At 46.1% G+C, this 13,573-nt stretch overlaps 1 protein-coding gene across 1 annotated transcript in view; it reads left to right on the top strand.

Moving 5' to 3' along the window:
- The window catches only part of NAGK (N-acetylglucosamine kinase), a 35,219-nt gene that overhangs the window by 4,552 nt on the left and 17,094 nt on the right, over nt 1–13,573 (top strand). The window contains exons 2-6 of the mRNA XM_079991073.1: nt 4,860–4,944; nt 6,481–6,579; nt 7,778–7,919; nt 11,153–11,263; nt 13,061–13,173. Coding sequence (XP_079847199.1) covers nt 4,860–4,944; nt 6,481–6,579; nt 7,778–7,919; nt 11,153–11,263; nt 13,061–13,173 — 550 coding nt within the window. The remainder of the gene's footprint in view (nt 1–4,859; nt 4,945–6,480; nt 6,580–7,777; nt 7,920–11,152; nt 11,264–13,060; nt 13,174–13,573) is intronic.

The following is a 13,573-nucleotide window of genomic DNA, read 5'->3' as shown; positions in this document are numbered from 1 at the left end:
GTAGTTTTATGTAGTTTTTCAATTTCATTGTCCTGCATGGGACAATGACAATAAAGATATATTGTATCGCCCGGGTGGAGCTGTGCATAGATCTTTTGGCAGGACAGAGATCTAACACCCTTTTTAATATAAAGCACCTGCCTCCCCACTTTCCTTTTCCTTTTTTTAAAAAATAATTTTTTTATTCATTTTTTTTCATTCATTACATACATCTCAGATTCTTCACATTTATTTTGTATTTCTTCCTTCCTCCCTCCCCTCAACTTCCGCTTCTCGTTTGTTTCTCTTTTCACTCACTTTGCTACCTCCTAACAGAAAAAAGTTATTAATAACCTAACATCAAACATCAAAACATAAAAGTAAAAGTAAATACACGATAATATTTCTCTATCTTCTAAACATTTTCTAATACTAATAGTGTGAATGTTTATTTAAATCCTGCCATCAAGTCTATCGACTTTCTTTGTTTCTGCAAGTGTAATATAAATGGTTCCCATTCTTTTTCAAAGTCTCTGTTGTCTTTTTCTCTGTCTGTCTGTCATTTTTGCCAGTTCTGCATAATTCATCAACTTCTCTTGCCATTGTTCTTTAATTGGTATTTCTCCAGTCTTCCAGTTTTGTGCGATCAACATTCTTTCTGCTGTGGTAGCATACATAAATAAAGTCCTCTTTTCTTTTGGTATGTCTTGGCCAAAAATACCTAGTAAGAAAGCTTCTGGTTTTTTTACAAAAGTTATTTTCAATATTTACTTCAGTTCATTATATATCATTTCCCAATAGGCTTTTACCTTCTTACAATCCCACCACATATGATAAAACGACCCTGCTTTCCTTTTCCAAGGAGCTTTCCTTGCTTCTAGATCTTAAACACACAAGTTGCTGGCTTTGGTGCTGGGCTGCAAGAAGGCCTTGTAAGTTGCATGCGCCCCTGCTGTTTTGGGGTTTCCAGCACAGCTACAGTTGTGTTCAAGGAGACTGAGCGATGCCTGGACCTCTGCAACTGTTCAGCGCTAAATACGCTGCAAAGTTGTCAAATCTACGAGATTCCTCTGTCACAGGCAGTTGTGCGGCTTGGCTGTGCATCAATGCACTTGGGTGACACAAATGGACACCCAAACCCCTTTTGGGATGTTTGCGTGGGGAACAAAAATAGCTTCTAGCCTTATGAAAAACGATGATTTACGAGACCATAATTCAGTGCTGGAGCATTTCCTTGGCACAGAAATGGTCTCAGGTTCAGTCCTGGACAGCAGGCCGAGCCGAGAAAGACTTCCCTCTCTGAAATCCTGCAGACAGTTGGCGTAGAGCAGGGGTCAGCAAACTTTTTTCTTCTTTTTTTATAAGATATTTATTAAAGTTTTCAAAAATAATACATTGTAAAACAAAAAAATAGAAAAAACAAAAGTACAAAAATACAAAAATAAAAACAAAGTAAAAACACATGAAGTTTCCATTTACTTTTTTTTCTTTTGACTTATTTTCCAGACCTCCTCATACATCCCTTTCTTATATTCCAATTCAATATGTTTGTTTAGCAAATCCTCACCACTAATGCTTTTAATTATTTCAAAACCTTATTTTCCATATCTCTTATACATTACAGCTGGAAACCGCTTAATTTCTATCCAATATCAAACTAACATTCCTTAATTTTACAATATTTCTGCAAGTAATCTTTAAACTTCTTCCAATATTCTTCCGCCGCCTCTTTTCCCTGGTCTCGGATTCTGCCGGTCATTTCTGCCAGTCCCATATAGTCGATCATCTTCATCTGCCATTCTTCAGCAAACTTTTTTCAGCAGGGGGCCGGTCCACCGTCCCGCAGACCTTATGGAGGGCCAGACCATATTTTGAAAAAATAATAATGAACGAATTCCTATGCCCCACAAATAACCCAGAGATGCATCTTAAATAAAAGGACACATTCTACTCATGTAAAAACACGCTGATTCCCAAACCGTCCGTGGGCCAGATTGGGAAGGTGATTGGGCTGGATCCGGCCCCCGGGCCTTAGGTTGCCTACCCATGGCGTAGAGAGTGCTGCATCGCATGGGACGATGGTCAGACTTCTCCTGAGGCAGTTTCTTGCAAACCCATCGATGCAAAAAGGAGCAGCCCAGCCCAGGGTGCCTGGGTTGCTCAATGGTCATGCCCAGTTTTGCAATTCTGGGCTGCATCCGTTTGCAAAAGACGGCACAGCCACCTGCTTGTACTCTGCAGAGAACACCATTTAACTCCCCGCTTAACATTGCTCAGTTGTGTTTATGGCTGCATGTGGAGGCTTCGCAGTGGGTTGGGTCGCTCAGCTGTCGCACCGACTCTGCATGAAACAGATTGTGTCCAAGTCTTTTTTTTCTTCAAAATTTTTTATTACTTTTCCAATAAATTTCAAACAAACAAATACACAAACAAACATAAATCTCAATCTTAGTAACATTATTAAGTGACTTTCCCGTATCCCCCTGGTTGAATTTCAGTGTATATCATTTTAATAGTTTTCCAAAACAAATGTTCTTATGAAATTAACTTAATCACTTAACATCTTTCTTTCATTCAAATTTGGCATTAAACATATTAATTAATCACATTACATATTCAAATCCTAAGCCTATCTGATATTTGCAAGCTTTTCCAATTACGTTAACTTAATATATTTAACTAAATAGTCTTTAAATTTCGTCCATTCCTCCTGATGCTCCTCCTCCTTCTGGTCACGGACTCTTCCGTCAGGTCGGCTAGCTCCGAAAAGTCCATCATCTTCATCTGCCAAGGTTGTGTCAAAGTCTTGACAAAAATCTGATTCTTTAATATAAAATAAAAAGGTTTGATGCTTTATAATGTTTTATGAGCCAGACATCCTGGAGAGTGAAGTCAAGTGGGCCTTAGAAAGTACTGCAAATAACAAGGCCAGTGGAAGTGATGGTATTCCAGCTGAACTATTTAAAATTTTAAAAGATGATGCTGTTAAGGTGCTACACTCAATATGCCAGCAAGTTTGGAAAACTCAGCAGTGGCCAGAAGATTGGAGAAGATCAGTCTACATCCCAATCCCAAAGAAGGGCAGTGCCAAAGAATGCTCCAACTATCGCACAATTGCACTAATTTCTCACGCTAGCAAGGTTATGCTTAAAATTATACAAGGAAGGCTCAAGCAGTATGTGGACCGAGAACTCCCAGAAGTGCAAGCTGGATTTAGAAGAGGCAGAGGAACCAGAGACCAAATTGCAAACATGCGCTGGATTATGGAAAAAGCTAGAGAGTTCAGGAAAGACATTTACTTCTGCTTCATTGACTATGCAAAAGCCTTTGACTGTGTCGACCATGGCAAACTATGGCAAGTTCTTAAAGAAATGGGAGTGCCTGATCACCTCATCTGTCTCCTGAGAAATCTCTGTGTGGGACAAGAAGCTACAGTTAGAACTGGATATGGAACAACTGACTGGTTCAAAATTGGGAAAGGAGTACAACAAGGCTGCATTTTGTCTACCTGCTTATTTAACTTATATGCAGAATTCATCATGCGAAAGGCTGGGCTGGATGAATCCCTAGCCGGAATTAAGATTGCTGGAAGAAATATCAACAACCTCAGATATGCAGATGACACAACCTTGATGGCAGAAAGTGAGGAGGAATTAAAGAACCTTTTATTGAGGGTGAAAGAGGAGAGTGCAAAATATGGTCTGAAGCTCAACATCAAAAAAACGAAGATCATGGCTACTGGTCCCATCACCTCCTGGCAAATAGAAGGGGAAGAAATGGAGGCAGTGAGAGATTTTACTTTCTTGGGCTCCATGATCACTGCAGATGGTGACAGCAGCCACGAAATTAAAAGACGCCTGCTTCTTGGGAGAAGGGCAATGACAGGCCTAGACAGCATCTTGAGAAGTAGAGACATCACCTTGCCAACAAAGGTCCGTATAGTTAAAGCTATGGTTTTCCCAGTAGTGATGTATGGAAGTGAGAGCTGGACCATAAAGAAGGCTGATCGCCGAAGAATTGATGCTTTTGAATTCTGGTGCTGGAGGAGACTCTTGAGAGTCCCATGGACTGCAAGAAGATCAAACCTCTCCATTCTGAAGGAAATCAGCCCTGAGTGCTCACTGGAAGGACAGATTGTGAAGCTGAGGCTCCAGTACTTTGGCCACCTCATGAGAAGAGAAGACTCCCTGGAGAAGACCCTGATGTTGGGAAAGATGGAGGGCACAAGGAGAAGGGGGCGACAGAGGACGAGATGGTTGGATAGTGTTTTCGAGGTTACCAGCATGAGTCTGACCAAGCTGCGGGGGGGCAGTGGAGGACAGGAGTGCCTGGCGTTCTCTGGTCCATGGGGTCACGAAGAGTCGGACACGACTAAACGACTAAACAACAACAACAACAACAACAATGTTTTATGTATTCTGTAGGCTGCCCAGAGTGGCTGGAGGAACCTAGCCAGAGGGGTATAAATAATAAAATGATGACGATGATGTTGCCTTTAAAAGGAGCCCAGTGATGGCTTTGAGACTCTCCACGCTCAAGGCGTGAGCATCTTCCCCCAGCATCCTCTTGCGCCAGTGTTAGAAACTCAGATACATAAGGGAATTGCCAAACAGCACCTTCAGCCTGGGGAATGTCTAGCACGGTCTTGCTCCTGACCTGCTCCTCCACATTGCTCTTGCTGGAAGGAGGAAAGGTTTCAAAAAGTCCTCTCTGTCCTCTGTCCCAAATCTTCCACTGTCCGGCTTCCTCGGATGACCATGGGTTCTAGTGTGAGGAGAACTCGTCTCTCCACTTTCTCCATGATAGGCATGATTTTATGAACCTCTGTCGTGCGGCTTCTTACTTGGCTATTTGGGTTTTTGTTTCTTCCCCCACCCCAGGGGAGGGACCCACTCCCAGGTGGTCCTGATCTCTGAAGATGGCAAGATCCTGGCAGAAGGCGAGGGGCCTTGCACCAACCACTGGGTAAGTAGGCCCACCTTTATTTGTTATAATTGTGATGATTATGGCGTACAGCTGATGAAAACCCCAAATTAACAGTCTCCGAAAATTAGAGTATTAAATGAAATTAGCAAAACAAGGATTGCAAATAGAGCAATATTGGACCTCTGAGAAGTAGAAGCACGCAGCAGACCAGTTCTTTTTTTCTTTAGCCCAGGTAAGACAAATAAAGGCTTGACATATCTCGCTTTGCATGCCATGAGTCTATCTCATATATTAGTTTCACCTTTTAAGTTGAATTACTGAAATAAATGAACTTTTCTACGATATTCTAATTTTTTGAGTTTCACCTGTATATGAATGTTTGGAAATGCCTCTTAGTCACAAGGGACTAAGTCCTTCTTAGAAAGGGAAGCAGTTAGGGTTGATCTTTTTTTAAACTGAAATCATTCAATGTATTCTCCCTCTCATCCCCCCCCCCCCCCCCCCGTATCTCAGGCAGCAACGGAGACAACTTCCTAGAGTAATGTAAGGATCACAATGAATCTCTGTTCATATCCTGTAAGACAGGATATTCACATCCCTGGGAGCAACCCTGCTGAAGTATTTTACTGTTATTGATTGATTTGTTCATGGCATTTAGACCCCCCCCCTTTGGCTCCAAGGTGGGGGCAAACACAGTCCTCCTGCCCTATCTCATTTAATCCCCACAACAGCCCTGTGAGGTTGGCCGGGCCGAGAGAAAACATTGACTGTCTCCCGACATCGGGCCCACTGAGCTTCATGACCGAGCGAGGATTCGAACCCTGTCCTCCACCCAGGTCCTCGCCCACCACTCTAACCACTACACCACACTGCTGGGGCCTCGCTCTCCTTTTGAAGCCCTGCATCGCACATCGTTGTTCACCCTGAGCAGCTTTGTGTGCCGAGATGAGTGGCTGCGCTCATTTGGCCTGCCAAGTCTGTGCAGGTCCCGTATCTGCTAAGGGACAGTTAGCTCCAAGTGGAATGCTGTAATAATAATAATAATAATAATAATAATAATAATAATAATAATATATTTATACCCCGCACATCTGGCTGCGCTTCCCCAGCCACTCTGGGCGGCTTCCAACAAAATATTAAAATACCATAATGCATCAAACGTTAAAAGCTTCCCTAAACAGGGCTGCCTTCAGATGTCTTCTAAAAGTCTGGTAGTTGTTCTCTTTGACATCTGGTGGGAGGGAGTTCCACAGGGTGGGCGCCACCACCGAGAAAGCCCTCTGCCTGGTTCCCTGTAACTTGGCTTCTTGCAGTTAGGGAACCGCCAGAAGGCCCTCGGAGCTGGACCTCAGTGTCTGGGTAGAATGATGGGGGTGGAGACTGCTGCCTCGCTCCCGACAGGGAGATGCCCATATCCCGGAAGGGCCCACTGAGGATGGGATGAGTTTCTCCTTCCTTTCCAGAAAGCTAGGATAGGGGAGCAAGCGGTGCCTGTCTGTGTGTGGCTGTCTGTGCCTTTAAGTTTGGGGTGCGGCGCTGATTGGGGTCTCCTTGCTTTCTCCCCTTGGCGAGCAGCTGGTTGGGGCAGACAGATGCCTGGAGAGGATCAACACCATGGTCAGCGAGGCCAAGGGCAAGGCAGGGGCTGATCCACAGGTTCCATTGCGCTCCCTGGTGAGTATGCTCCTCCTCCTTTGCCCAGCAGATCCCCAATGGCCATTAGGACATAAGAATCTGCTGGATCAGGCCAGGGGCCAGCAAGCAGGATCCAAGCTGCTTCTGCCGGGAAGCAGCAATTGCTTCCAAGCTGCAGTAGCCCCCCCTCGGATGTGTCTGGGCTGTGTGTGTCCCCAAGGTTCCCCAGAAGCTCCTTGGTGGTTCCTCAATGGGATGAGCGGTTCCCAATCTTTCCCGGGCTCCCGACCCCTTGGTTTCATAAACTCCACCCTCTAAAAAGCCTTATTGAGAAGAGAGGTTTACCCAACCCGCTAAGGAAGATTAGGAACACAATTCAAAACAGCGGCGACTAATAGCACATTTTTTGGAAATCCGGTTAAAACTATTTAGTGTAATAAATTCAAGAAAGTGGATTGTATTTGATGCAGTGATGCCAGTTTTTCCATGTTGGTTTCTGCTCTCTTCACTGTGCAGCGAAGTGCTTGTCACGAGACAGGTGTTTACATTCCACAGTCTCTGCTGTTGGAGTTTCTCATGGGAAAGGAGACTGGATGTGACGTACACTGGTTTCCTGTTTTTTCAGTGCTTCTCTCTGTGCTTTAGAGGAGAGAGGATGCTTTTTCTGCTCCGGCAGAGGCAAGATGTTTTTCTGTAATCTACCAGCTTTGAAACGTAAATAAAGCAATATAGAGTATGTGCACGTATTCCTCATCATTCCGCTGTGCACGGGACACTGCAAACACAACATTCCATGTTGCCTCTTAGCGCCCCCCCCCCAGTAATCTGCCCCCCCCCCCGGGGCACTACCATGTGCTTTGGGAATCACTGGTTCAGACGGTTGGGTATCCATGAGAGAGAAAGTTTCTCCACTGCAGTCTATCTTTTCCCGTAGCGTCTAGCTGCAAAGAAGTGCTGAGCTTCTTCCAAACAGAATTGGGGAGCCTGGCAGCTCACCCCCCCCCAATAAACTATGGGGTACAGCTTGCAATGCTCCCCTGAGTTGTAATTCTAGAGGAGTCTCAGGTAGAACCAGCTGCAGAATTTGCTTCAGGTGGAGCACAACTCCTCTGAAAACTGAGGCGTGTCTTGTGTTCCGGTGGGCTTTCCGAAAACAATCCCCCCACCCTGGCCCAGATGCTGGCGGCTGGGGCTGAGCCAGGGTTGGGCTGGTGACGGTGTGGGTGTTTTGGCGCAGGGCCTCTCTCTCAGCGGAGGGGAGCAGAAGGAAGCCATCAACAAGCTCATAGAGGAGATGAAGACCCGCTTCCCCTGCCTGAGCCAAAACTACTACATCACCACGGATGCCGTTGGAGCCATGGCCACAGCCACCGACCACGGTAAGAGGGACGGGTTTTGTGTCTTCGCGCAAAGATAGAATCACGGAATTGTAAAGCTGGAAGGGACCCCGAGGGTCATCCAGCCCAACCCCTTCAATGCAGGAATCTCGGCTAAAGCATCCAGGACAGGTCACCACCCAACCTCGGCTGGATCCGGCCAGCACCCATCTTACTGTAATTTTACTGGTGTTAGTCACCCTGAGCCTGGCTCTGGCCGGGGATGGTGGGGTATAAATAAATTATTATTATTATTATTATTATTATTATTATTATTATTATTATTATTATCTGGTCCAGAACCTGACGAGGTGCGCCAAGGGGGGCTGAGCTCGACAGCCTCCCTCCCTGCCCCACTTGCAACGCAGCATTTGGCTGGGGCTGATAGGGATTGCCGTCCAAAATGTCTGGCCCCGGGTGAGCAGAGGGTGTGCTGTCGTTCCATGCTAGTGCGCATGGAGTGGGAAGGTGCCCTGTACACGTGAGCACTCTTCTGGCAGGGTACGAAACAGTTGGGCTGGATGGGATGGGATGGAGGGGAACTGAGCATCTCTGCCCCTTGGCACCACGAGGGAGGCATCTCAAGAGCCACAGGTCTGGAGAAAGAGGACGAAACTGCCCTGTTGTTGTTCGCCTCCGTCTGTCTTGAGAAACAAGGGGTGAAGTCAAAGCGCAGCGTGAGCAACACCAAATTCAGCTCCCCGGGGTGGAAGCCTGGGCCATGTATCTGGAGATTCTGGGCTGCCTCGATGACAAGATCCCCCTTTTGACTTCATCGATGGGGTGCAAAGGAAAGCAGAGCGAGATGCTTGGCACCAGCTTGGCGGCAGGAGCTGCCAAAAGGAGGCACAGAAGACACTAGCCAACCGCCTTAGGGACTCTGCTCTGGATCTGTGCAGAGTTTACTCCTTGTCCTTCATCTTCTCTGGAAGATGTCCCGCAAGGCAGTGGAGGTTTAGGATCAGGATTTTCCTTCTCCTAGATGAGCTACCTTCCCAGGTGGATGAGCCCCACCTGCCTCTTTCTTTATATACTGTATTTTTCGGTTCATAAGACGCACCTGACCATAAGACGCATCTAGTTTTTAGAGGAGGAAAACAAGAAAAAAAAAATATTCTGAACAAAACAGTGGATGTGTGATTTTTGTGGTTCATGCTGTGGCCACAGACATGTGATTTGACAGTGAGTTATGGGTAGCCCAATGCAAAAATCCTGGATCCATGCTTTGTAACCACGTTTTTGCGCCATTACGGCTCCACACAACAGTGGGTGTGTGATTTCTTTGGTGCAGGCTGTAGCCATGGACATGCTATGTGATATGATGGTGAATTTGGGGTGTCCCAATGTAAAAATGGCCACGTGACCCGGAAGTGTCTCCAGACAGCGCTGGCCCCTGGCCTCTTAAGTGAGATGGGCGCACAACCCCAGAGTCTGTCAAGACTGGCCCGTACGGGCAGGGGTACCTTTACCTTTACCTTAATGTAAAAATCCTGAGCTGCTTGCCATTCAGCAGCTTTGTTTCAACACCCACTTCCCTCTTTCAAAAAAAAGAGCATGATCTGCTTTTCGCCCCTGTGCAATTCGGCTCCAGGGACCATGCATTTGCTCCATAAGACGCACAGACATTTCCCCTTACTTTTTATGAAGAAAAAAGTGTGTCTTATGGAGCAAAAATGTTTATTATTTGTAAAGATTTAAACATACTACAAACAGCAATTCAAAATCTAAATAGTGAGATTACTCTGAATCTCCTGACTTCCCCCATCCCTTCCATGCGTCCTAATGAAAATATTTACAACTGCATATCCATATTTATCCAAATATTTTTATTTCTGAATTATCCATAGTGTCCGTTACTTTACAAGTGCGATGAAAACCCTGCCAATATTTTGACCTGCTTGCAGTGGTCTCGTATATAAACTCTAAACTTTCCCCATTCTTTTATAAAGTTCTTGTCTTCTTGATTTCTGAGCTTCCCAGTTCATCTCACCATTTTGGCATAGTCCGTCCTCTTGATTTGCCATTCTTCTCTGGTTGAGGTTGACTCTTCCTTCCATTTCTGGGCCGATAGTATTTCCCCTCTCTTCCCTCTACAGCAGCCTTTCTCAACCTGTGGGTCCCCAGATGATTTTGGCCTACAACTCCTGTGAAGAGAACCTGAACTTGCAGGGTTAAACAGCTCAGAGTGTACGCCCTGCCTACTTTTGGGAGGGGGGAGATTTCGTCATATCCGAGAGTCTCCAGCCTTTGTTCTTTTTTCTCTACTTTCGCTTTTGAGGAGAGAGGACGTGTTTTCACGATGCTGTTCGCTGTGATAGATAATGGATAAAAGGTAAAGGTACCCCTGCCCGTATGGGCCAGTCTTGACAGACTCTGGGGTTGTGCGCCCATCTCACTTAAGAGGCCAGGGGCCAGCGCTGTCCGGAGACACTTCCGGGTCACGTGGCCAGCGTGACATCGCTGCTCTGGCGAGCCAGAGCCGCACACGGAAATGCCGTTTACCTTCCCGCTGGTAAGCGGTCCCTATTTATCTACTTGCACCCGGAGGTGCTTTCGAACTGCTAGGTTGGCAGGCGCTGGGACCGAGCAGCGGGAGCGCACCCCGCAGGGATTCGAACCGCCGACCTTTCGATCGGCAAGCCCTAGGCGCTGAGGCTTTAACCCACAGATAATGGATAGTCTGCTGTAAATAAAACTGATTTTAGCTGCTAAGATCCTGAGTGGACTTTGTTTCGGCACACTGAAGAAAGCTCTGAAGGAGTTTTTTGCAGCTTTCTCTTGCCGCTGCTGAACTCTGCTGTTGCTCAGAGCCTTTGGAATGTGGCCTTTGAAGTCCGGAGGCTGCGCAGCCGAAGCAGGCTGGACGCCAAGGCTTATCTGAGCAATAAATATTACTTCAGAACTCCCATCACCCCTAGCTAGCAAGGCCAGAGCTCAGGGATGATGGGAGTTGTAGTCCAGCAACATCTGGGGACCTAAGGTTGAGAAACACCGCTCTACATCAAGTGCAGGAACGGACTTCTTGACCATTGGACCCCCTCTTGGTCTTGTCCACTCAATTCATCGAAGAGGCCCCTAACTCACCGAGGGTTCCAGACCCATTGACCACCCTCACTTGGTATACAATTTATAGAATTTCCGTTTTCTAGGACAGAGGCCGCCCATGGCGGAAAGAAGTTTGTGCATGGCTGTACTTGCTGTGTACATCGTGCTCACGTGCTCCTCTTCCTCTCCAGGCGGTGTGGTCCTCATCTCTGGGACAGGCTCCACCTGCAAACTCATCAATCCGGACGGCTCTCAGGTCAGCTGCGGGGGATGGGGCCACATGATGGGCGACGAGGGGTCAGGTGAGGACAGGACGCCTGGTTGGTGGGGTGTTTGCTCAGGAGATGCTGGGCTCAGGTTCTCTGGGGATGAAGCAAACCACTTGGCTCTACAGAGGGGCATCTCAGGAGTGGCGCAGATCTTCCCCAGAACCTCTGGATTGGACCCCATTATCCAGTCCGCGTGGCCAATAGGGAGCCCAGACGCTAGGAAGGCCTTGCCACGTGGATGGTATCATTGCGTATCGAAAGGTGTGGCGAGATCTTCAGAGCATGGCTTGGCACCAGAGGTCAATGGTCATGTTTGGGAGGCTTCTGGCAATTTTCCACAGGTCTCAGAGCTTCCTTTATAAGCCCCTAGAAAAATCCTGCTGAATCAGCCCTGGGGCCCAACAGGGGCCAACCAGATGCCCATTGTGGGGAACCCACAAGCAGAATCTGAGCCTGAAAGCTGTGGTTTCCAGCAGCTGAGGTTCAGAAGCATTGCTGCCTGTGACTTTGGAGGCAGAACCTCCAGTAGCCCTCTCCTCCTCCATGAATTTGTCCAATCCTCTTTGAAAGCCACCCTGGTTGGTGGCAGGGAGTTCCTTTTTTAAAAAAAAAGAATAATACAGTGGTACCTCGGGTTAAGAACTTAATTCGTTCTGGAGGTCCGTTCTTAACCTGAAACTGTTCTTAACCTGAAGCACCACTTTAGCTAATGGGGCCTCCTGCTGCTGCCGCGCCACCAGAGCACAATTTCTGTTCTCATCCTGAAGCAAAGTTCTTAACCCGAGGTAATATTTCTGGGTTAATGGAGTCTGTAACCTGAAGTGTCTGTAACCCAAGGTACCACTGTACTTTATTTAGAATTCAACAATAACAAAGGGAAAAAACCACAGTACTTGCTACATCAATTCATTACAATTAACCAACTTTAACAATATATAAATAATAGAAAAATTACACATCACTTTTAACTTACTGAAGTTTTCATATTACACTTTTATCTCTTTATCTCTTTCTTAACATATCAAAAAGAGAAAGACCAAGTAAGGAGGCACAATAAAGAACAGAGAAGAGGAAGAAGGGGGGGGGGAGAGAAAGGGGAAAAAGGAAAAAACACACAAAGAAAACACATTTAGCTTCCGATTAGACTCATTGTTTTATTATTTCTACAATTTTTTCACACACAGTTCCAAGTTACTGCATTTCTTTCTTTATTTTCGTCAGATATAAAAAAAATTATATTTGTTGTTTTACAAGGATGATTCTATTTCTGCCAGGAGATATTTGTTATTATAATGCTTTTCCAAATACTCTTTAAAGATTTTCCATTCCATTTCCATTCTGTGCTTTGTGTTTTGGATAACCTCTAATTCTCCCTGTCATCATGGCCATCTGTAGGTATTCTATCATTTGGACCTGCCACTCATTTATCGTAGGTGTTTTGTCACTTTTCCATTTTCTTGCAGTTAAGATCCTGGCTGCTACTGTTGTATACATAAAAAGTGGTCTAATTTCTTTTTTGATTTCTGGTGACATTATTCCCAGGAGGAAGGTTTCAGGTTTTTTCTTAAATGAAAAGTTAAATAGTTTTTTTAATTCATTATAGATGTTATTCCAAAATTCTTTAACGGCTGTGCATTACCACCACATGTGCATATATGACCCTGTACCATCTTTACACCTCCAGCAAATTGGTGATCTATTTTTATACATCTTTGCGAGTTTTTCTGGAGTGTGGTGGTGGCAGGGAGTTCCATAGTCCTTCCTGTTCTCAGTCCTGAATCTTCCCACATCCCTAGTGCCGGGTGTAATCTCCTCTTTTGGTGTCTGTAGCTTATTGGATCGCTCACCAGGCGGTGAAGATGGTCTTTGACAGCCTGGACAACCTCGAAACCCCTCCGCACGACATCAGCTACGTCAAGCAAGCCATGTTTGACTACTTCCAGGTAAACTGCCCATCTGGTGGTCCACCCGTCCACCCCAATTTGTGCTTTTGTTTGTCTCATGGGGAGAGTTGGGGGCGCGAGAGGCTGGTCACTGGCTCTGGGATCATGGGAGAGAGATCTTGGGTTGTCGACAAGGGACAAAATACAGATACAGCCCATTGAAACCAGAATCAGACTGCATTTTCCAGAAACTGGGATTCCGGAACATTTACTGTCTCCATCTGCAGAGGCAGAGCAGAGCCCTCACAGCTCAGGTGTTCAAGAGGCTTGTTTGTGCTCTGAGACCTTTTCTGTTTTCTCGATAGGTCATAAACAGGAGACCTTCCCTCTCCTATGGTGTCCACTTTCTGGCTCTGCCTCCCCTTTTATCCCCATCTGCCTGTCTGGCACCCTGCCGCTG

The sequence above is a fragment of the Podarcis cretensis genome (assembly GCF_951804945.1).
Source record: "Podarcis cretensis genome assembly, chromosome: 9".
Classification (NCBI taxonomy): domain Eukaryota; kingdom Metazoa; phylum Chordata; class Lepidosauria; order Squamata; family Lacertidae; genus Podarcis; species Podarcis cretensis.
Note: the sequence above shows the minus strand (reverse complement) of the source record. Positions and strands in the feature narration are given on the sequence as shown.